A 22059-nucleotide genomic window follows, 5' to 3' on the forward strand; every position below is an offset into this window, starting at 1 on the left:
TCCTTTTTCTTTTCTATTTAACGGTGAATTCATGAAGTGTATAATTCAACTCGTCTCAATAGAATCATGTGCAATTACTGATTATAAGGCCATTTTAAAGATCTGCAGAAAGATTTGGATTGATATGAGACCTGTTAGCATCCCGTACTAGATTTTTGTATGAGGGTCTTTTAAAGAAAAGATCTGTTGCAGCCTGTCAGCTAAAAAGAAGCTCAGCTCAGAGTTTTATTGTGTGGTTGTCTGCTCATTCCCCACTCACCCCATTTAATGAACTTGTTAGAAAGAGCTGCCAAGTCTGCAGCAAATACTTGGAGCATACAGGAATTTCCACAGGCTGGGTAATCCTGAGCAGCGCTGGCAGCACAGCCAGCAGGTGAGGATGCCCAACACTTTCCTTCCTGTTACTTGGTTTATAACATTGTCAAACATTAATGCCTCAAGCAAGAATTTTCTTGTCAAGTGCCTGCTTCAGGCAACTGTTTGGGAAAAGAGTTGACGGCATTGGTTCAGGCAGTTCAGATAATGAGATTAGGGGGAAAAAATTGCTGGTTTGACTATGTGTAAGACAACTCCCCCTACCCCTTTTTCCTCTACAGGCCTTTCATTTCAACAGGCTTTAGTCCACGCTCTCTGGAGCAGAAAGATGTCTGTGCTGGGGAACGGGCCCAAGGAGGTGGTTGAACGGGGCAGGCGCCGCCTTGAGGAGGCAGGCAGGAGAGCTGGTGATCAGCAGACCTCCTTGCAGACCCCCACCAGAACCAGGACTCTTGGCAACAGCCATAAAGTAGTGAATAATGTGAGCCAAGGACCGCTCTCTGGCAAGGTACAGACCGTATCCATACGGGTAAACTCTCACCCTGCAGACCAGGCTGGTCTCATCCATGCTGGTCCTGGCACAGGTGGACACTGAGCTGGGGAGCGTGGCCCCAGTCCAGCAGTATGGACAACCTTGCATGAGCCTTGGAGCCCTCTCGCTGTTGAGTTCACTATCACAGCAACAGCCTTTGGGTCTCACAGTTTGCTCTGTTACTTCCCACGGAGGTAACTGGGAACACAAAGTGGCCACAAATTCCCACTGGTGCTGACTAGAAGAGGCTGAGGTCCACGTTGAGATGCGGAGCCCATGTTGTGATGAAGTATGTGGATAGCAGCAACCTGTCCTGGACAATGACTGGTTTTTTTAAGCATTTCACTGTGAAGGGTCTTCTACCTTTTTTTTGGACAAAGACAGGCATGAAAGATCTACCTCCACACCATGCTGAGGTTCCAAAGAAAAGCACTTTGAGGAGTTGCCAATGCCACAGGCAAGGCTGCCCATTTAACCTTAACTCAGTTCCATTACAGACACAGTCTCTAAGCACAGTTGGACTGCCTTCACGTCTGAGCTGGGATTTTTGTCTGAGCTGCCCTACGTGGGCCTTAGCACAGGCAGCTCAAGGAGCCCTGCAGCTTCTCTGCTGCACAGCGGTAGCCCTCGAGTCTTTCTCAGACAGCTCTCCAGGCCTCGCTTGGAGTCTCCTGTCCGAGACAGCACCTTCCCATTTTTTCCAGCTCCTGGCACCCAGAGGGGTATTTAATTGTTCCTACCATTTAGCTAGCTGAAGGGTGCTTAGAGATTACAGGTCTGATTGATAGCAGCTATTAACACTCCCTATCAAAGCTATGTAAAGAGCTATAAAATGCTAATCAAAGCCCTCCAAAGCCCAAACTGGATGTGTGAAATAGGGCAGACTGGGATTTTTCCCCTCACAAAGGTAATGCAGAGTACCCATCCTGTCCCAGAGTCTCCTTGTCTCCAAAATCTCTGACTCTTCAACAGTGTCCCTTCACCAAGGTGATTTTGATCTGTCTCAACCCATCCTAATTGCTTTATTTCAGATTACACATCAGTCATCTGCTATGAACCCATACTGTACACAGTTGCCCTTCTAAGCATCTGTCCATTTCCATGGATCAATCATTTTCCTTTTTCTTGATCCATACTGGAGCTAAATCAGTCCCCTTTGTATTCCCCCAACTAGCAGGGGACTAAGGTACTTGCTTTTAGGATGGCAGCCCGAGAGAGCAAATACCACCCTCTGCTATCAGCTCCTGACTCCTGGGCTAATGCAAACTCCTAACACAAACTGCAGTTTGATTGACTTTTCCTTCCCAGCCTCTCCTCCAGGCAATCCAGGTTCTCTGAAGAAGCAGCTTGTTTGGGTTCAAATCTTCCCTTGTTGAAATACCCACCCAAAGTCATATTTCTTGGAGGAGTGGGGGAAGAGCTTTGGATCTTCTCCAGCTCAGAAGTGTACTCCTTCCAACCCTAGTCTAGAGTAAATCATGCTGCAGACTTGCCACAAGTTGAGGCCTTCTCATGTTAAGGACAGTCCTCAACAGTGCACAGAAATGGGTCCTTTGCTCCCAGATGTGTCTGCTGATCCTACCTGGTTATCTGAACCCCAACCGTATGGGGCATAGACACCTATGGTTTTCAGAGGGGCATGTCACCCTATAAACAGCCAAATAGCTGCACAGTCTGGGTTATTTTGGCTTTAATTTCCATAGTCATACATTAAACAGTAATAACCTAGCAATATTCCCTCACCTTACAATGCGATTGTGAAGATATACTAATAATGGCTGGCATAGACAAGCTGACGATGACTTTAATAATTCCTCCCCCAAACGCAAAATATAAGGGACAGAGCTCGAAACTGAAGTTAGAGGGGAAAGGACAGCAAGCACTGTCCTTTCTGTGTTTGGGATGAGATGGTGCTCTATGAATAGAGCATATAATATATAACATATAACCCATGATCACTTCAGGAGGTTGCCTGTTAACATGCTATAAGGGCCAATCTACACTTACACACAATATCTTAATTTGGTTATTTGCTGGCTTTTGATTGTCAATGCTGCCACCAAATTTGTTATTTCAATGCTGTTCCTTGGATAAATACTGTATGTAGAATGAGGCAGGCATTAAAATAGCCTCAATAACACCATGAGACACACAGCAAAAAAAAAATTTTTTTTTTTTTAAAAAAGACTGGTTCTAATGAAATACACTTGTGTGATCTTCAGTATTTATATAAAAAGTTTGGTTGTGAAGCTACCACAGGTCCCAAGCAGCGGGCACAAGGGCACATCACAGACCTGAATGTAGCTCCCTCTTCCCTGTCCTTTCTCCACCTTCCAAGCAAGGTCAACCTTCCTCACTGTGCTCACCTCCCAGCAGGGATTTCAGGGAACCAAGACTCCTGCCCAACTTATCAAGGTGGAAACACAATGAGATATCAGGAGCCAGAATTGGCCAGAGGGACTTCCATCACCTCTTGGCTGCTCGGGAAGGCTTTCCAGGGAAAGAAGATTTCTTACTTAAGGTATAGGTCAATATAACACATGGCTTTAAAATGAGTCAAAGGTAAATCTTTTCCTGCATGATATATATAATCCAACAAGAGCTCTGATATCCCTGGGTTTCAGTACAGCTAAACAGAAGGGAATTAGTTTAGATCTCTGTCCGCAAAAACCTGCCAACTTTCCCATTAAGGAGGAAAAGTCTCTTGGGCAAATTACACTCATTTCCCAAAGCTATTCTTTGGGAAAAAAAAGAAATTCCATTTATGGATAAATTCAAACAGTGTGTCTTTTCCTTTCTGAACATCCTTATTTATACTACTAGCAGGTGACTGGTTTGCTGGGAAAAACTGGAGGAACACAGTGACAACTTCCAGTGACAGATCAGATATCGCAACAGGGTCAGTGCCAGAAACGGTTAAGTAAGTTTATTTCTAATGATCACACACTGCCTTAATTTAGGATTTATTTCTTATTTGAGGTTTGAGAACTAACTTCTGGCAGCAACAAGTAAGCAAATGATCACCACCTGGCACACAAAAGAGGCTGTCAAAGCTGCCTTCTTACCTCCTGCAGAAACTTCTCGCTCATTGGACCGAAGTGATGTCCCGGGGGCCTAATTCCTGACACCACCAGACCAGAACTGAAGAGTCTTGGCTTCTGGAGGTCAGGTTTAAATTTGTCGTATAGGATGCTGGGGGGCTTCGCCTCCCCTCCGTTGGATGCCTTCTGCTCCGTAGAGATGGGCATGCCACACGCAGGGCTACCGAAGGGCAGCCCCGCTGGCGCAAATGAAGGGTCGAGCTGCTCTATCGAACGAGGATTTCTCCTAATGTACGTGATGATTTTAGGTCTCACAGGTTTGGGCCTGGGTATAGCAGGTTTCAACTCGATGCTTTCTTCCAGCTTTTCAATGCAATCACTGTCCACATCCGCCTTATCTGCAAGGGAGCCCTTGGAGTGGACCAGGATAGGTTTTGGGATGGCGCTGCTGCAAGCAGTCTTGATAGGCACTTTAGGGGATATGTTTAACAACTGTGTACTGTCAATGGGAGGTAGGACTGAGGAGGGTGACAGTTTGTCAACATGAAGTGCATAAAGGTCCTTCAAATTACTGTTTGATAGCGTGGGCTGACTATTAACATCCAGCGTTGCCACTGGGCGCACGGAAGTTGGAACACATAAAAAGGCATCAGCCTTTGCTGAAACATCACAGCTCTTTGATGCTTCCTCGGGAGGATGTTTCTGTGCATTAGCTGTCTTTTTACTTGGAACTGAAAATCTCGAGGTTTCCGAATCATTGTCTTGGTTGTCAGGTTGTTGGTTTGACACAGTCTCTGCACTGCATGCTCCGTGCTGATCTGAGAGATCAGAAGCAGGCACGGCAGCATCCTGGGTGTTTCCTTTGACTAGCATCAGTTTATTCTCATTAACTTTCAAGGGTTTGCTGTCAGGTAGATTAATATTATGTATAAGAGATATCTCTTCACCAGCTGTTTCAGCACAACCTGCGTCAACTTCATGTAAATTCTCATTTCTTCTAGGTGTCACTTTGCCACTGGATTTACTATCGCAGGTGAGTGGGAATATTGTTTCCACTTCTTTGTCAGTAAAATATTCCTCACCAACCTGGCGAGTTGCCCCATTGTCACTGTCATTTCTTCCTCTCCCTTCCCCACCGATGGTGACGTTATCACTTAGCAATTTGTCATCAGGATAGGTTACAACCTGGCTTGACAATGGATCCTCTACTTTATTACAGGTGTCTTGAAAATGGGATGCTTGAAATTTTGATGTGTCAGACCCAGAGCCTTCCTGTTCCTGCATTGCTATATTTTCTTCTTCTTGACATCCCAGGAACTCCACCAGCACAATTCTCTCAATCTTTTGTTGACACGTATTTTTAGATTGTAGAGATGGTGCAGTCTTAAGCTCCAGTTTTTTACTTTTATCATCCTGACCTAATTGTGCTTCTGATTTTCTAGCAAGCTCATTGGGCTTAATAGCTGAATGTTGAGAATGAGAAGTATGCAGTGTGCTTTCAACATTAACATTTGGTACATTTTCTGGTTTACTTATTTTCTTGTTCCCTGAGGTAGATGGTTTGGAATAAAACATAATATTTTCCTCTGAGGTATTGTCAAGTGGATGAAACACCATCCCAAGAAAATGATCTGTGGGCGTTTTTTGTGATTTCTCTGTATTTCCTACCAAATGGTGCGACCTGTCAATGGAGTCCAATGATGCAGAAAGCAGACGTTTACACGACACGCGGCCAACAGAGTCTTTTGCAAATGTTTCAGATTGAGGAGAAAATTTACTTGGTCTTCCCAAAGAAAGCCTTTTTATTCTCTCCATCTCCACAGTCCTGGGCATTTTACCCTTAGAAAAGTTCTGGGTGAAGTCAACATCACCTTTGGAAATAACCTCCAGGTTGGCATCATTTGTGCTGCTTTTTAAATTGGACAGACTTTGTCCTCGGCTAATCCTGACATGCCTTGATATATTCTTAGCTTCACTGGTCCTACAATCTTTCCCCATTTCCCTACTTGTAGTGGAGGGCAGCTTACTTTCCTGTACACCGGTGTGACAGGTCCGAGTGTCTTTGAAGCTCAGAAGTTTATTCTGCTCTGTATTCAGATGAGTAACTTTCTCTGATCCACCAGAGTGTATATTCCCACCCTCATCTATCAAAGCACGTCTTTTAACATCCCCTTCAGTGGTTCTAACTTTTGTCACAATTTGGTTGGCATTGGTATCCCCCACACTCACTATGCTTTCATTATTATTTTTTATTTCGCTGTGGTTGTCCTGAAGCTGGGCATAACATGGCTTGTTTGGGATTAACGGAGCACTCATTTTGAAGCTTCAGGTGACTGCTTTTTTGGCAGTCCTAATTAATGAGAAAGCTTTTTTTTTCCCTATCAGATTAACTATTATGCGTGCTTCTATTATACATTTAAATTATAAACTGATCAGCAGAAAATTCCTCGTCAGAAAGCTTGGAGTCTCTTGTCAGAGTCACATTTTTGTGCTGCTCAGCTGTTTTTCATGCAGCTTCTGGACCTAGGAAATCTTTATGACGTGCAGTAGAGAGGTTCAACGAAAGCAAAATAGATCTGTCAAGTTCCCTCTGAATGAGAGCCAGTTAATCCAGCCAACCTAGGAGAAAAAAAACAGACAACTGATGTCAGGAATCATGCTAACTAAACCAAAGTTAAAATCAACAGCACTCCCAGGTACATCCCCAGGATAGAGCACTTTCAAACACTTTCGATGCTGTTTCAATCACAGTTTTGCTCCCAGCAAAGATTCTTAGTGTAGCACAGATCTCTGACTTGAGAAGTTACACAGTTAAAACTGTCCTGGTTAGAAGAGTGGTTGCTACTGTTTTTAAGCCACATAGACTTACAACTGAAAATAGGCATAAATAGGTAGGTGACAATGGGACCCCACATCGAGGGTCTAAGCACTTTCATATTGCTATAAACAATGTCTTTATTACACCAAGGGTGGCTACTGGTGCATTTAAAGCACCACTGTATAGACAAGACGTGAATAATACAATTCCAGCTCTATTAGGGGACGTTTATGGGTTTCTCTCTTTGCCTTGTACAAATCACAGCCGCACTTGTGCTGACACTCCATCCGCTTTGACATTTCTTAGCCACATCTATAGATGCCAAAAAGCAAAAAACTGGAGGGCTGCAAAGAAAAACTGTGTTTTTCTGAGACAGCTGCATATATGTGTGTTCAAATATAGAGGATTATACACCAGCCCCAATAGGGTACAGCTCCTGTTGGCTCCCTCCCACCTGTGGCTTTGGGAGCCCAGATTTTGCCCCCTATCACCTCCAACAAGATGAAGGGGAAATTTCTGTTTATGCCATGCCTAAATTCACTCTCTGAGATATTTCTTGTACTCTGTTATGTTCACACCTTCATCATAAAGAAATATGGACACTGGAAATTGGAACATGCTCCACAGTTCCCAGAAGGTAGAATTCAAAGCACCTGCAATGCTCCCAGCTGTGCTGGGTTTCTAATCAGGGGCTCACAGGGGCATTAATTAGAAGTGCTGATTACGTCCACTGCTCTGTCTACAGCATCTGGGTGCAAGCCTGGGCTCGTGTTTCTCACACCCACTATGACCAGGTCCTCCCAGCCTTCACATTCAGTTCAGCTCTGCTCACAACATCTGGCTCTGAGCTCAATCCAGTTTCTTTGTACGGAGCACACACATGTTGGTTGAGTCTGGATTCAAATTCGTGGCATAGTTCCAGCTCTTCAGCAAACAATAACTAATTAAATTAATTCAAGAAACGGAACACAGTATTAAGAATTTCACTTCAACACCACAGAATTGTGTTATTATAGATCTCATTTGCAAAGCGTTGTACAGCAAGACTTTTAAACTACTTCTGTGTTCTGTCCTTATTCCCAGAGAAAAAAGGATTCAATACTTATTAAATTAAATATACGCATTATGGAGTTTTTTGGTTCATTTCTTGTTGTTCCTTTTTTTCCCCAAAAAATGACCACACCAGAATTTACATATTCAACCTGAAAGCTGAATTCTAAATGCTCTTCACTGGGCAAAGCGTGTCTGTTGTTATCTGTTTGGTTAGCTAGGAAGGGGCATTGATGGGCTCCAGAGGGAGATGAGTTCAGTCAGCTCATGTTTCTCCTTCAGCTGGCAAATGGCAGCACTCTGGGGTACCAAAAGTGAGGGCCACAAAAATGATCAGAGGGCTGGAACACCTCTCCTATGGAGAGAGGCTGAGAGAGTTGGGGTTGTTCGGCCTGAAGAAGGTGGTTCTGGGGAGACCCTATTGCAAGCTTTCAATACTTAAAGGGGGCCTACAAGAAAGATGGACACAGTTTTTACCAGGGCCTGTAGTGATAGGACAAGGGGTAACGATTTTAAACTAGAAGTGGGTAGGTTTAGACTAGATATAAGGAAGAAATTCTTTACTATGAGGGTGGTGAGACACTGGAACGGGTGGATGCCCCCCCTCTGGAAGTGTTCAAGGCCAGGTTGGACGGGGCTTTGCGCAACCTGGTCTAGTGGAAGATGTCCCTGTCCGTGGCAGGGATGTTGAACCAGATGATCTTGAAAGGTCCCTTCCAACCCAAACCCATTCTATGATTCTATGATTCTATGATTCTATGAACTGAATAGAAAGTGCAGCGAGGAAAGCTTTGGGGAATTAAGAAAAAGATGGAGGAAACTCATCCTCATCTTTCTTGCACGACCTTGTACCCTCTTATCAAAAGTGTCACCCGGTGGCCCAAAACTTTAACAGATTGTGGTGAGTTGGCCATGGCTGGCTATCAGACACCCACCCAGCCACTCTCTCATTCTCCCTTCTCAACAGGACAGGGGGAGAAAACAAGATGAAAAAGCTCATGGGTTGAGATAAAGACAGGAAGATCACTTACCGAGTACCATCACAGGCAAAACAGACTTCACTTGGGGAAAATTAATTTAATTTTTTGTCAACTAAAATAGAGTTGGATGGTGAGGAACAAAGACAAAAAAGCTAAAATACCTTCCCTGCCCCACTCCCTTTTTTTCCCAGGCTCAACTTCACTCCTTCATTCACGGCTCCTCCATCTCACCAGTTGCTCCTTCCCTGCCTTGTGCTCCCAGAGACACTGAACGTCCGGGTGCCATGGCAGTGTATATAAATAAATTGGTAAATGATGATGATGATGTACATCAAATCCTAAGTACCATATCGCTGATGCATTTCAAATGTACAAGTACAGCAATACATTAATTTGATACTTATTTTCTTCTCTAAATCTCTTACATGGGTTTAGAACAAAGTTAATTAAGGCATTTAAGATTATGAACATGGTGCTAAGAGGCCGTTGGTTCCTCTTGTTTACACTGCCCCCAGTATGATTAGTAGCAATGCAAATGAAGATAGTTTTGAAAAAAACATTGTGGAAGTACTTGTATTCATTCAAAGCATCTTCACGCGCAATGTGCGACACAGGCCATGCTTCACAGACCAGACCAAATAATTTGGTTTAATGTTTAATTTTGTTTAATGGTACAAATTGATCAACGTGGGTCAGGAAAGATCTGTTCCCTCTCAAATACAGGGCACTGCACCACCTCAGTACGCTGCCAGTTGAGATTAACCTCCTAAAGCAGCCAATGCTGGCCAGAGACATGGACTTCAAATGTATGTGTAATTACATTGCTTTTAAGAGAAGGGACAATAAAATACTATCTAGGCAGAGATTAATCTCAGGCAGTGTTAGCATTGCTCCTGTGCTTCTGCCAGAGTCAGTGAGAAGGGACAGGCACTTCAGAAAGGTGGTTCATCTCATGATAACATGTTTCTGGATGGACCCTATGCACCCAACCTTCCAAGTTCATCTCTTCTAGTGACATCCAGTCTTGGATCAAGGATGACACAGACTTGAAGTACACATTCCATCCTTACAATTAGATCCATACAATTACCCAAAAGTATTTTCTTCTTCTGCAGAATATTGCCTGTTTAACTTTGTAATCTGTTTTACAGTTCCCATTACAATGAATACACAGAATAACGATTCTATGTTTGAAAACAATACAAGACTCCATTCTGCTATAGAACATACTGACAACACAAGACTCCTGCTAAATTAGTATAAAAACATAATCAAGCATCTATGTCAATTAATACCTCATTAATCCACTTTTCACTGTTAAGGAATACAAGCTTTTGGTTTTGGTTCAATCAATGTGATAAAGACTTACATACTGTGATAGGCACATTTGGGAGTAAGATGTATGGTTTTGTGTTACATTTGGGACTTTAGAAGATTTGATCATTCTTCCATAAATAGCTTCTATTTAAGAAGCTTTGGCTTGGATTTTCTGCAGGATAGCTTATTTTATGTGGCACTGTCCAGGCTCAATTTCACTATGCTCTTTGGAGTCAGTGAGATGAAAAGACTCAGCTGTGCCTGGGTTCTGCTGGCTCTTCTATTTTTTATTACTCACGTCTCTTGTCTGATGTTGGCTGACATACACACATCTAAAGTCACTCCCTCCTGTGCAGGAACACTCTGAGAAGACAGAGTTGTGAACCTCCTAACTTTTCAGATGCCCTCTTTAATGCAGGAGCAGGGGGTAAGAGGAGACTCAATCCCAGCAATGACAACACCTCATCAGTTAGCAGCATCTCACTGGGGACCCTGGACAAGAAACATGAGTGCAAGTCTTACAGACTGGACTTGGTATATATAAACCTTGATATGGGTAAACATTTCTTGATACTGTATAATGTAAAAATGTCCCCTCTGAATTGCTGAGAGGGGAAAATGAAGTCATAGCTCTCCATGTCACAGCATCTTGGCAGGATGTAATAACTATATTTGTGAAAAAAAACTTTACAAAGTGACATGAACATGCTGGCCAGTAGAATAAAATCCCCCAGACTATAGTTAGCTATGAATCCCACAGGGAGGAGAAAAGTTCAAGGAGCCAGAAACAATTAAATACTTTTGTTTAACTTCAGCAGTATCAGTTTCCTTCTGAGATGCCCACCTCTTAAGAGCCTCTACTCTAAGCCTGAGCCCATGTAATGATGATCTCGGAGAGAAGTCTACAAGAGTTTCTTCCCGTCTGCTATTGCAGTTCCTCCCCTATCCTCTGCTCCATCCTAAGCTGCATTTAGTCAGCAGGTCCCACCCCACCCTCTGGAGACACCAGGGAGAAGGTGAAGCTGAGCTGGATGATTCCTGACTCGCAACACACAGCATGGGCTGTAGCAGCAGAGCTCAAGTTCGTAAAACTTAGCTGGCTGGAAAGGGAAAGCAGCAGCCTGCTTCTAAATAGTAACAGCAGCTTTTTTGGTTAAACAAGCAGCCCAGGGATATTGTTAGCCTCAGTAGGCACCCAATAAAAGAAAAATTTTATTGGCTGTCTGTTTCGCTTTCAATTTGCTACAAAAATAGAGCAGTAATAATTATGAGATATGCAAAGGAATTATCAAAACACATGGAAAAATAAAAGCGGAGATAAAGAAATAAAACCTGAAATCTGTTGAGAAGTTTGGCTCCTGTATAAACACTTCCTAATGCAGGCTGTCACAGCTGCTTACCCATCCCGGTACTGAAAGTCTAAAACCAGAATATTTACAGCAAGATATGCTAAAAACATCTGATTGTACTGCTAACACTGTGCATGGTTTTGGCTGATTGCTCTTTCAGTACAAAGTGTATGAGAAGCACCTGAATACATTATTAACCATCTACTGCTGAACCAATGCCTCTTGCTACTACCATAAAAAAACCAATAGGTTTGTAAACGGCTGGGGCAGAGCCAGTAGCCTGCAAATGGTCAGCCATGGGCCGGCATCCCCCCATCGGCCGCATGTTCCTGCAAGGTAAATGCTCTCGATCTGGTGGGGTAGTGGGTTGTGCTGCCCGGGGATGAGGATCACGCAGGCTTTCAGCTGTGTGTAGGGACCTGCACTTTGTCATGACTCAGAAAGAAATCATCAGGTGTCATGGGGTGTTTATCCTTCTAGAAGGCAGCCACAACTGCCTGATCACAACTCGGTTAGGATAGAATAAGAATAGAATAGAATAGAATAGAATAGAATAGAATAGAATAGAATAGAATAGAATAGAATTTCAGTTGGAAGCGACCTACAATCATTGTCTAGTCCAACTGCCTGACCAAATCAGGGCTGGCCAAAACTTAAAGCAAATTTTTAAGGGCATTGTCCAAATGCCTCTTAAACACTGACAGGCTTGGGGCATCGACCACCTCTCTAGGAAGCTTTTTCCAGTGTTTGATGACCCCCTCCGTAAAGAAATGCTTCCTAATGCCAAGTCTGAACCTCCCCATTGAAAGCATGAAGTGAGAAGTCTGCAGCCATTACCCTCAAAGGCTATCCTGGTCATGAGCTCCAAGTTCACAAATCCCTGCAGCATCCAGGACAAGGGCTGAGCAAAAACTCCAGCTCTGCTGCCCTCCGCACAGATCTGAACAGGACGAGCATCTTTGATTGCGTTATGGCACCCACAGATAAACTCATGTGGAAACGTACCCCAAGAAAAAAATCCCAGCCCATGGGAAAGATGCTCCTATTGTCTCACCAATGCAGCGATGGAGGAAGACAGATTAAATTACATGAGGAATATATTTGTATGAGGCGGGAAACAGATGCAGTTTTTACAGTTACTACAGAAAACTGGCATGAACAGCAGCCTCCTGATATGCACAGCTGTCCCGAGAAATGCCACGGGGGAGAACTGGCAAACCAGCCACAGCCTAGCTGAGGACTTCTTTGGGAGAAGAGATACCACCTCATCTAATGCCAGGGATGCACACTGCCAAGAACTGAGCCCCACAGATGAAAAAAATACAGTGCTGGAAGGGAAGGAGGTGGGAATATCTTCTTGAGAAGCCCAAATCATTACGAAGAACTTCTTCCAATGGTGATGGAAGTTGAAAGCTGATACTAGGACATTAAAAAAAGCCAATAAAACCTCTTGGAGTGGGTAACATACAATCGGAATTAATTAAAAGTGGTGGAGAAGCGCTCACCCAGGCATGTGATAATTTTGTTAATGTGATCTGGAAGGCTGAGAACTAAGATTTGGATACACTCCCTAATGGCTTCTATTCATAATGAAGCAGACCCAGCTGTTTGGGGAAATTACACCATAATCTCATCGCTGGCAGATCCTATGGAAATGTTGCTGTATATCATGAAGAGGACAGTACTTCAGATAGAGAACTTTCTGCCTGATGAGCAATTAAAACATAGGCAGAGAAGAGAAACGGTGGAGCAAATGTTAAATTTTTACACACTGGAAAATGATAGGAAGGCAGTTCTTATTCACTTGTAAACTGAAATGATCTGAAAATATTAGAGGCTTTTGTAAAGTCTGATTCTGTAGTATTTCCAAAATTTCAGTGTTTTCATGGTTTTAATGCCTTCACAGTCAAAAAATTTTAATCTTTTTGTTATTTACATGATTACTTATTTTATATCTATATAAATATAGATATAAAACCTGGATATAGAATAGCTAATGGTAAGGAATGAGAGGTTTCATATGCCAAAGCAAAGTTTTTCAGTTATATTTTATTTTTTATTCACCAGTAAAACAGGTTTTAGTTCATCCAAATTATTAATGAACTTATCCTGTTTTATCAAATTAATTTTATCAAAATGATTCTGAACAAAACAGATTTTAAACATTTGCCACATTTAGCTTCAAAATTTGCTAAATTAAACTTTTTCACTTTACAGTTCCAAATAATATTTCAAGATCAGATTTACTTCACGTTTACATGTTCAAAAGTTTTTTAAATGGCAAGTCAGGTGACACAGAAAGGTTATTTTCTCTACACAAATTATTATTTTCTTTTCCCAAATAACGGAGTGATAACAAGCCCAGTGGAAGACTCTGGTTCTTGCTTTCACTAGACCTATGAAGAGATGTTTCTTTTTCACTTTTTTCCTTGAGTCAGTATTTCCCCTTTACTTCCAGTCGCCATGTCACATGAAGGATATCGCACACACCAAATGTGCCAGATACAGCCACACACCCGCATGGCCACTTGCCAAGGTCCTGAGCTCCTGAAAACCGAGCCCGTGATGAATGAGACAGCAACGTAGCTGGAGGAGGACTGCTGAGAAGGATTCAGCCCAGGTCCTGCCCACCACCAGAATCAACCAGAAAGCATCCAAACCAGGGTACAGTCTCATCCTCAGTTTGCACTCTTTGCTCTCTTTCCTCTGCGATTTTGAGATCAAGGCTGCAGTAATATAATTTCCTTATAGGACACCCCCAAGAGATCGCTGGGAAGCAGCACAACTCCGTATTTGGTGGAAATCACAGCCATGTGTTTCACTACCGAAAGCACAGCCAAAGGTAAAGGTGCCAAAGCAAGGTTGCCCCCTGATTTTCCCAGGGGAGGGGAGGTGGCAGCATCTCTCTCCATGACCTGAAGCAATAGGACTGAAAAATGAGGTGCCAGGAAACCCCACCCCTGGAAATTGCTGTAGCTCCTGGCAGTATCACAACCTATAACTGGCTTGCAAGTGCAATTTTCCTTTCTGAACAAAATGAAAAAATGGAAAAGATGCTCCATGTTAGAAGCATTTTTATATATCCTTAATTGCCTGTGTATGGCAACTGGAGGACATCAACCCAGCAGGGAGAGCAAAGAGATTACACTGTTTTTCCTTTGGCTGAATACCCCTTTTCAGCACTGGAGCGTTTTATCTCATAGGCCCTGCTGCGGATGGGAAACAGCCACGACCACATGCAACTGCTGTTGGCCAAAGCAACCTGCAGCTGCTTGGTCTCCCCAGGGAACAGACCCACAACTTTTCCTGCTGTGGCAGTGGCAATGGTGATGCAAAGAGCAGAAATCTTTGTACAGCTCCTTAATTTACCTCCAGTTACACTGTGAGGATCAGTACATCTTCAATGCAAACAGTTCAAAATCCTTCCGAGATAGTGTATATAAATTATTTCCTTTTCATAAGAAACTTGTAAATGTGTGGGGTTTGGGGTTTTTTTTTGTCAAAACTGCATGTTGTAATACAAATCTGAAGAGCTACCCTAATAATTTCTTACCTGTGAGGCCTGAATTCCCAAAGCACATTATGTGGAAAGGATTCTGCTTACTGCTATTTCAAAGGAGTATGGGATTTGGGACTAAAGATTCTCATTATCAAAACCGACAAATTATTTTAATTATTAACATCAATCAAGTCTCCACAAGGCATAAGCCTTAACAGTTGTTTTTCAAGACTTCTTTTTCAACATTTCCATTTGCTTTCAGATGTTCACTGTTGGATAAGACAACATACTCTGATATAAGCAATCCTATTAATCGGATCCCCCCTTAAAAGGCAGAAGTCTCTGATTGTCTTACCAACGGCAACCAGGAAGATGATTTGATAACGACAGCAACTTATCTTGAACAAATGCTGGTTTTATTTTAATTCCAGGTAAGTACACCTGGTTAAAGGTATAGGAACAGCTCATACTTTCTCAGGCACAATGCTATTCAATGCAGGACTTCAAAGAAAAACAAACAGCAGAACCTCAGGGAAAGCCACTGTGAAGAGAGACGGTGTTAGACGCGGGCATCCTGGCTGCTTAAGTAGTAAGAGCTGGTAAATAAAGCAAGGCAAGACCTCAGCCCAGAGCTCCAGTCCACGTAGATCTATAGTGCCACAGTCAAGAGCAAAACACAGGCAGCACGAGAAAATCTTGAATCAAAGGGCCAAAGGAGAGAAGTTTATCACTGATCACCCCAAAGCACCATAGAGCAAATGAAATGCCAAGAAAGCAAGCAGTAAAGAAGCTTTCTTGGAAGCAAGTATAGTCAACGCAAAAACTGATTTCTCCCAAACAAAGTGGAAACAAACAGCAGAAGAAAAATGACGCATCAAACGAAGTCCATGCTGCCATAGCTCAGCCCACTCGTTATATACGGACAGGTCACCCCAGGGCTGACCCCAAACACAAGGCACGGGGACAGTCCTCTGCACTCTTCCTTTTGCATGTGGATGCTAACAGGGCCACCAGGCATGCACTTCACCACCTGGCACTCTTGGGCACAGCAAAGCACAAAGTCCCGCTAATGTAAATAGGAGATAGTAGCGAAGGTAAGAGATGCACCATTAGCTCCTGTTGCTGTCCTCTGTCAGAAGGCAGGAAGGAGCAAAGGGATCCTGCTCATTCTTTCTGAGCACCTTCACCCTGCAGAGTCCAGCCAGCAACTTACTATGTCCCTCTCTTTCCAAAAACATGAACTGCAGTCTATCATAAGATCTGCGACAGCTGGACGGTGGATGCGCTGGGCCCCAAAACACCACTTAATTTATTTCTGTACAGCACGAAATCTTGACATAGAAAGGGGATCATTGTTTTTTTTGCTAAGACTGCTAAATCTTTCCTGCCTTCCAAAAAACATCTGGGAGACAGAGAAAAATATATTTAGTTATAACACTCAAACATGAAAAAAGTTCATAAATTTGCTTCCTATTGAGCAAAAAACAGAAACTCAGAAGCTTTGTCTACTCCAGCAAATTTACCCACTGCTGATAAAGCAGTTAAAACTGGTGCTGAACTCTGTTTAACTTTAAGTGTAGCCAAGGGTAAACTGTCTTTCCACATCATTTTCTGAATTCTGCTGAATTCAATGGCAGGTAAATGTGTCAGTTCTTAACTGAATACCTAAATATGAATTTAGGATCCTAATTTTAGATTGCTAGGTTTGCACATTTCAGTTTGAACCACCACCAGTTCTGTAACGCTGTCAAACTTTCGAAAACATTACTGCAGTCAAACTTTCAGAAACGTTACTGCAGATATACAGAGGCAACCCATCAGTAAAATCCAAAGCAAATGTAAAGCATTATCAGAAATTCTTGTCATTTGCTTTAAGTCCAGTAAAACTCATCTTCCATAATTTGATCTACATTTCCAAAATATTTTCCTTTTGACTTGAGACCTAATGGGAAAAAACCACTGTCAATTTGTTTTAAAAAACAGTGGGAAGATGAAAACTGTGGCAAAATCCAGAATGGGCTCCGGACTAGACGACCCCGGTTACATCAGTTACAATGAGCATAAAGCTCAGTGTGTTTTTATTCACAGTCGTACTTTCCTACCAGGCTCTGTAAAATACATGAAGTAGGTTTCCAGGTGTAATTCCAGCTGTTAAGAGGGCAGAAGGAACATATATAATTATTCCACTCAAGCCACTCTGACTGACTGAGAAGCTAGAAGTTCAGAAGTGGTAACGCCATGCTGCCCGCTGTGCACCACGCGTCTGCGGTGGCTGGGAGCTCACCACGGGTGAACGGGCAAGGAAGCTCTCATTTAACAGCACGGAAGGCAGAACGCAAAATCTTATTATTCAGAAAGGTCAAGCACAACTAATGCATTACCTGCCTGCTGCTACTGATCCTGAAAGAGTACTACAAGGACTTCACAGCGACCATTGCTCCGTAAACAATTTTATTTGTTCTGCTTAGAAAAATGTGTATATATTGCTCAAAAACATTTGCAGCAACTTGTCTGTCAAAAGATTGCATCCCCATCTCCATAAATTAGTAGAAATTTGAGTCAGCTTTAGTACTCTACCACCTTTCTATTTACCATGCACTCTAGCACCATGCACTCCTTATGTGTATAAATAAAATAAGAAATACTTTCATTGTGAGCTTTGGGGATTTTTTTCCTACTGTGTTTTTCAATAGCAAATTTATATACAATAAAACAATAGGATTTAAGAGCTTTAAGCTCATATTTATTTTTTATATTGTTGATTAGCACGCACAGTTGTGCACCAGGCAACTTTTGTATGTATCAGATACAGATCAACTGAATGAAAACCAGCAAGCACTCACCCCCTCAGCCCAAGGAGAAAGGGATGTTTCTTTCAAGTATCATGCCTCAACTTACCAGTAGTACCACTCTCTGCTTACCCCAACTGTACAATTGACGTCCCTCCTTCTGAAGCTGGGAAGAGGTTCAGGCTTTGCAGCATGCGCTGAAGACCAGTCGGGCTTTTGGGCAAAGCACAGAAATTAGCTCCAAAGAATGAGGTACTGCAAAGGAAGCACCTGCAAGTTCCCTTCCTTCTTTCTCCAGTTTGACTGTGTCTGCAAGCTGAAGGGAGAAGGATGTAGCTTCCCAAGGGACTGCTCAAGACTTTCCAGCTTTGCTGGTGGAGCTGGTTGGAGGACAAGTGCTGGTGGAGGACAAGCTGAACGTGAGTCAGCAGTGTGTCCTTGCAGCAGTGAAGGCTAACCATGTACTGGGCCGCATTAGCAAGAGGGTAGCCAGCAGGTGAAGGAAGCGATCCTTCCCTCTGCTTGGCGTACATGAAGCATCTGGAACACTATGTCCAGGTGTGGGGCCTCAGTATGCTGACACTGGAGAGGATCCAAAGGACGGCCACCAAGATGGTTACAGATCTGGAGCACATGATGTGCGAAGAGAGGCTGAGGGATCTGGCTTGGTTCAACCTGGAAGAGAGGAGCAGGGGGGGACCTAATACCTGTCCTCAACTACCTAAAAAGGGGAATAATAGAGAAGATGGAGCCAGACTCATCTCATAGGTTCCCAGCTAAAGGAAAAGAAGCAAAAAGAAGAAAAAGTTGCAATAAGGAACATTTTAACGGAACATAAGGGGGAAAAAAATAATAATGACGGGGTGAAGCACTGGTACAGGTCACCCAGAGGGATTATATGATCTCTATCCTTGGAGATTTTAAAAATTTGACTCAAAAAGGCCCTGAGCAACCTGACCTAATGGGGAAGGTGGTCCAGCTGTGAGCAGGACTTGGACTAGGTGTCCTCCAGAAGGCCTTTCTCACCAAATTATTCCATTATTCTAACAGCAACAGCTTCACAGGAAGAGGAACCAAGGACAATTTCATGACACACTGCTGGAAACGCCACTGAACAAGACACAGTGCAGGCTTGAGAGCCTGAAATGACTATTCGTATCTCCAACACAGTGCATTTTGCTCAAAATAGTACCCAGAAACTGTAGCAGTCATCATTTGCTCAGCACTCCAGGAATGGAGCAAGGACCACCCATAACGTAAAGCTACTTTGCAGTTAAGAGCCCTGCTCTTGGGTTAGGAGCAGTGATAATGCTGGAGCCACCAAGGATGTGGCAGAGACATGGTACCTAACATCTACCAGTGAGTTACTTAGGTAAAACTCGCAGGCACATGCCCTCAGCAAAGAGAAGGATACAATCCTCCTTTATGCCACAGGATTTATTTTTAACTCTATTGAGTTTTAGGCTGTCACCACCTGTCCTGGCCAGGGCATTTAATAGTGTGGCCATGGTTAGATGACATAAAGCAAAGACACAAAAGGAATAGGAACCCTATAGAAATCTACTTAGCACAGGTAAATTAGTACCACACTGTTAGTGAGTGCATTTGCCAAAACTCAGAAGATCACTCAAAACACTCATCTCATATATCTATATACTAAACTAAGTATTTATTGTAAAAACACTTAGCAATGGCTAGCAGTCTCAGGATTCTCCTGTGGGAAAAAAACTGAAGACAAAAATGGCTCCTTAATCTAAATATCAGCCCTGCTGAACCTGGTATCTGAATACTACACTGAGATCTTTCTTCATCAAAAAGTGTCAGAAAAGCAGAACGAGAAATTCCCTCCATTTCACATCTGTGACATCTTTGTCAGTATATTATTCCTGAGAGAAAATTACGGTGCCCATTTCCTTCTACATGTTAAATTAATCATCCTCCTTGTGACATACAGGAAGAATAGACTCAATTGCTCACACTCACCTTTGGAGAGCAAGTAAAAGTTTTAGGCGAAATTCCATAAAAACTTGTTTTATTCTACCTGGTTCAACAGCATACTTCTTTAATTAAACCCTAGATTCTAAATCTATTAGAATCAGAAATTCCGTGTTATAAGGAAAATTATGTATGTTACTGAATGGGAAGTCTTTTCTGGGAGGAAAATAAGCAGAAACTCAAAAAGAACTGAAGAAAATAAAGCAAACCATTTCAATCTGTAAGAAGGAGAAAAATTAATACTACAACCATCTCTACCACTTGCAAAATGTGTTTCTTAATCTGAATAAATAGGTAATGATACAGCGGATAGCAGAACAATGACTAATACTGCAAGAATGCATAACTGGAGATGGCTAAGCTTTGGTCTGACTTGCAGCAGGCAGCCATCCCATCTGCCCTTTTCCCCTTCACTTCTTTCAATACCGTTAAAACTACAGGACTGATCCGCAATATAAAGAACTTCCCAATGATGCCAATATCAAATCTACTTTCAGGAGGTCTGTGGGACTGTGCCTTTTATTTTCCCAAGATCAAGTAGTCTTGATGATCCAAAAGTGCAATCCTTTTTTTCTAAATTACTTCAGCAACTAGGAAAAAAAAAAAAAGCTCTACAAAAAAAAAAGTCTACTGTCAGTTGGCTTCCTTCAGCCTCATGATCCACAGTGCACCAGGAGCCAAGTAGTCAGTAATATTTACTCATCATGTCCTTAATTGGAAAGATACTGTAGATGTTTGGAAACCGTCATAAAAAGAGACAGCACTGGAAAACAGTGGACATCAATTTACCTATGTGCTCTCAAAGAACTACAGAAGGAATGGATATGTACTATCTGATATGTTGTATTAACTGTATTTTTAAACACATTTGGAGTACTTTTAATATGCATAAAAGTTGTTTTGAGTGTTAGGCAGATCGTAATACAACTCTTGGAAGTAGAAATGTTACACTAACAAGAAAACTAAAGATTACTTTTGCTTGAAACTGCATGAGATGTGCACCTCATGTACAGCTCTGAGCATGCCAATGTTTGGAAGCGCAGTAAGAAATTGGAGGACATCAAGAAAAAAGGAAGATAAATGGTTAATAGGATAGCAATGTCCCATAATTAACCACTGCATACCAGTAAGGTAGTTAATCAAACGTTGTACTTAGATTTCATAAGGAGACATGGAACTACCATTGGATGTTTTTAAGAACATTTTAGACAACTTCCTCTTAGAAATGATGCGGTTCTAGATTATCTGGCCTTGAAGAAGAGGAATGGATAATGTGACCTCCCTCCCAGTCTTATTTTCTAACTCATCTATGAAACTTTGGGAAAAAACAATAAAAGAAACTAATATATGCAATATGAATAAATAATGACTACGGGAACTATAAGCTCCTGTCCAGCAAATGCTTCCATACATGCTGAACTTTATTATCTTAAGTCATCTCACAGATGTCAAGGGGATGACTCAGAACAGTAAAATTATGTACATGTCAAAGTATTTGCACTACGAGTGCAATAACTCTCACTTCTGTACAGCATGAGGAAAGACGACTGTTCACACTTCTATGCTGCCTGTATGAGAGCTTTCAAATCAAAATAATTAATGTCTGGAAACGTCTGGCTAGTGAAGAGTTTTTTTAGTTTGTACAACAAACATTTGTAGGACTTTGGAGACAGAAAAAGTGATGGGACAATGAATCAGTAAGCTTTGTAATGCTTTCGTACATTCACTTGGAGTGTATGGAGATGAAATAATAAGGACAATTTAGTATCAGAAGCTCCCACTGGTGAAGTCAGGATGTCTTGACACCAAATGTTTTAGGATACTGGCACATTCTTACCATGATCTCTAAAGAGACCTTAATGTTGTCAGTCTTGAAGTGAAGTGAGGTATCCTTGTTCAATATTACAGAATACATTTATATAGTTAACAAATGGATGAGTCAATGTGATGATTTGGGGGTATAAATACAACTGTTTACAGAATTTTTGGGGGGCGGTGTTTCCCAGGATGGGATCTCTGTGAGTTGTTATCTGTCTTGCCAAAGCAAAGATAGTACGTGTGATGACAGAGTGCTAGGCGTTTTGTTGGAATGCTTACACAAAAGGAGCGATAAACACTATTAAGTCACACCCGGCTTGCCTCTACTGGACTAATATGCATTATGTCAGATAACCACTATAGTAACTTTTATGTAATTGCTTAGAGGATTGAATCTGAAAAAGAAATAGCAGTTAAATTGGTCTGTCTAACATACAATACCCCTAAAGTAACATTATCAGTGGTAACAGAATGAAAATGAGAAAAGGAAAACTAAAGTTAAATGAACATTTCTCCTGCTGTGACTCAGTTCTGCACAATGAGCGTTACTAGGGGC

At 42.2% G+C, this 22059-nt stretch overlaps 1 protein-coding gene across 1 annotated transcript in view; it reads right to left on the reverse strand.

Moving 5' to 3' along the window:
• MTUS2 (microtubule associated scaffold protein 2) overlaps positions 1–22059 on the reverse strand; it is a 287663-nt gene that overhangs the window by 194654 nt on the left and 70950 nt on the right. The window contains exon 3 of the mRNA XM_075139830.1: positions 3913–6507. Within this exon, the coding sequence (XP_074995931.1) occupies positions 3913–6204 (2292 nt within the window). The 5' untranslated portion in view covers positions 6205–6507. The remainder of the gene's footprint in view (positions 1–3912; positions 6508–22059) is intronic.

The sequence above is a fragment of the Calonectris borealis genome, chromosome 1 (assembly GCF_964195595.1).
Source record: "Calonectris borealis chromosome 1, bCalBor7.hap1.2, whole genome shotgun sequence".
NCBI classification, from domain to species: domain Eukaryota; kingdom Metazoa; phylum Chordata; class Aves; order Procellariiformes; family Procellariidae; genus Calonectris; species Calonectris borealis.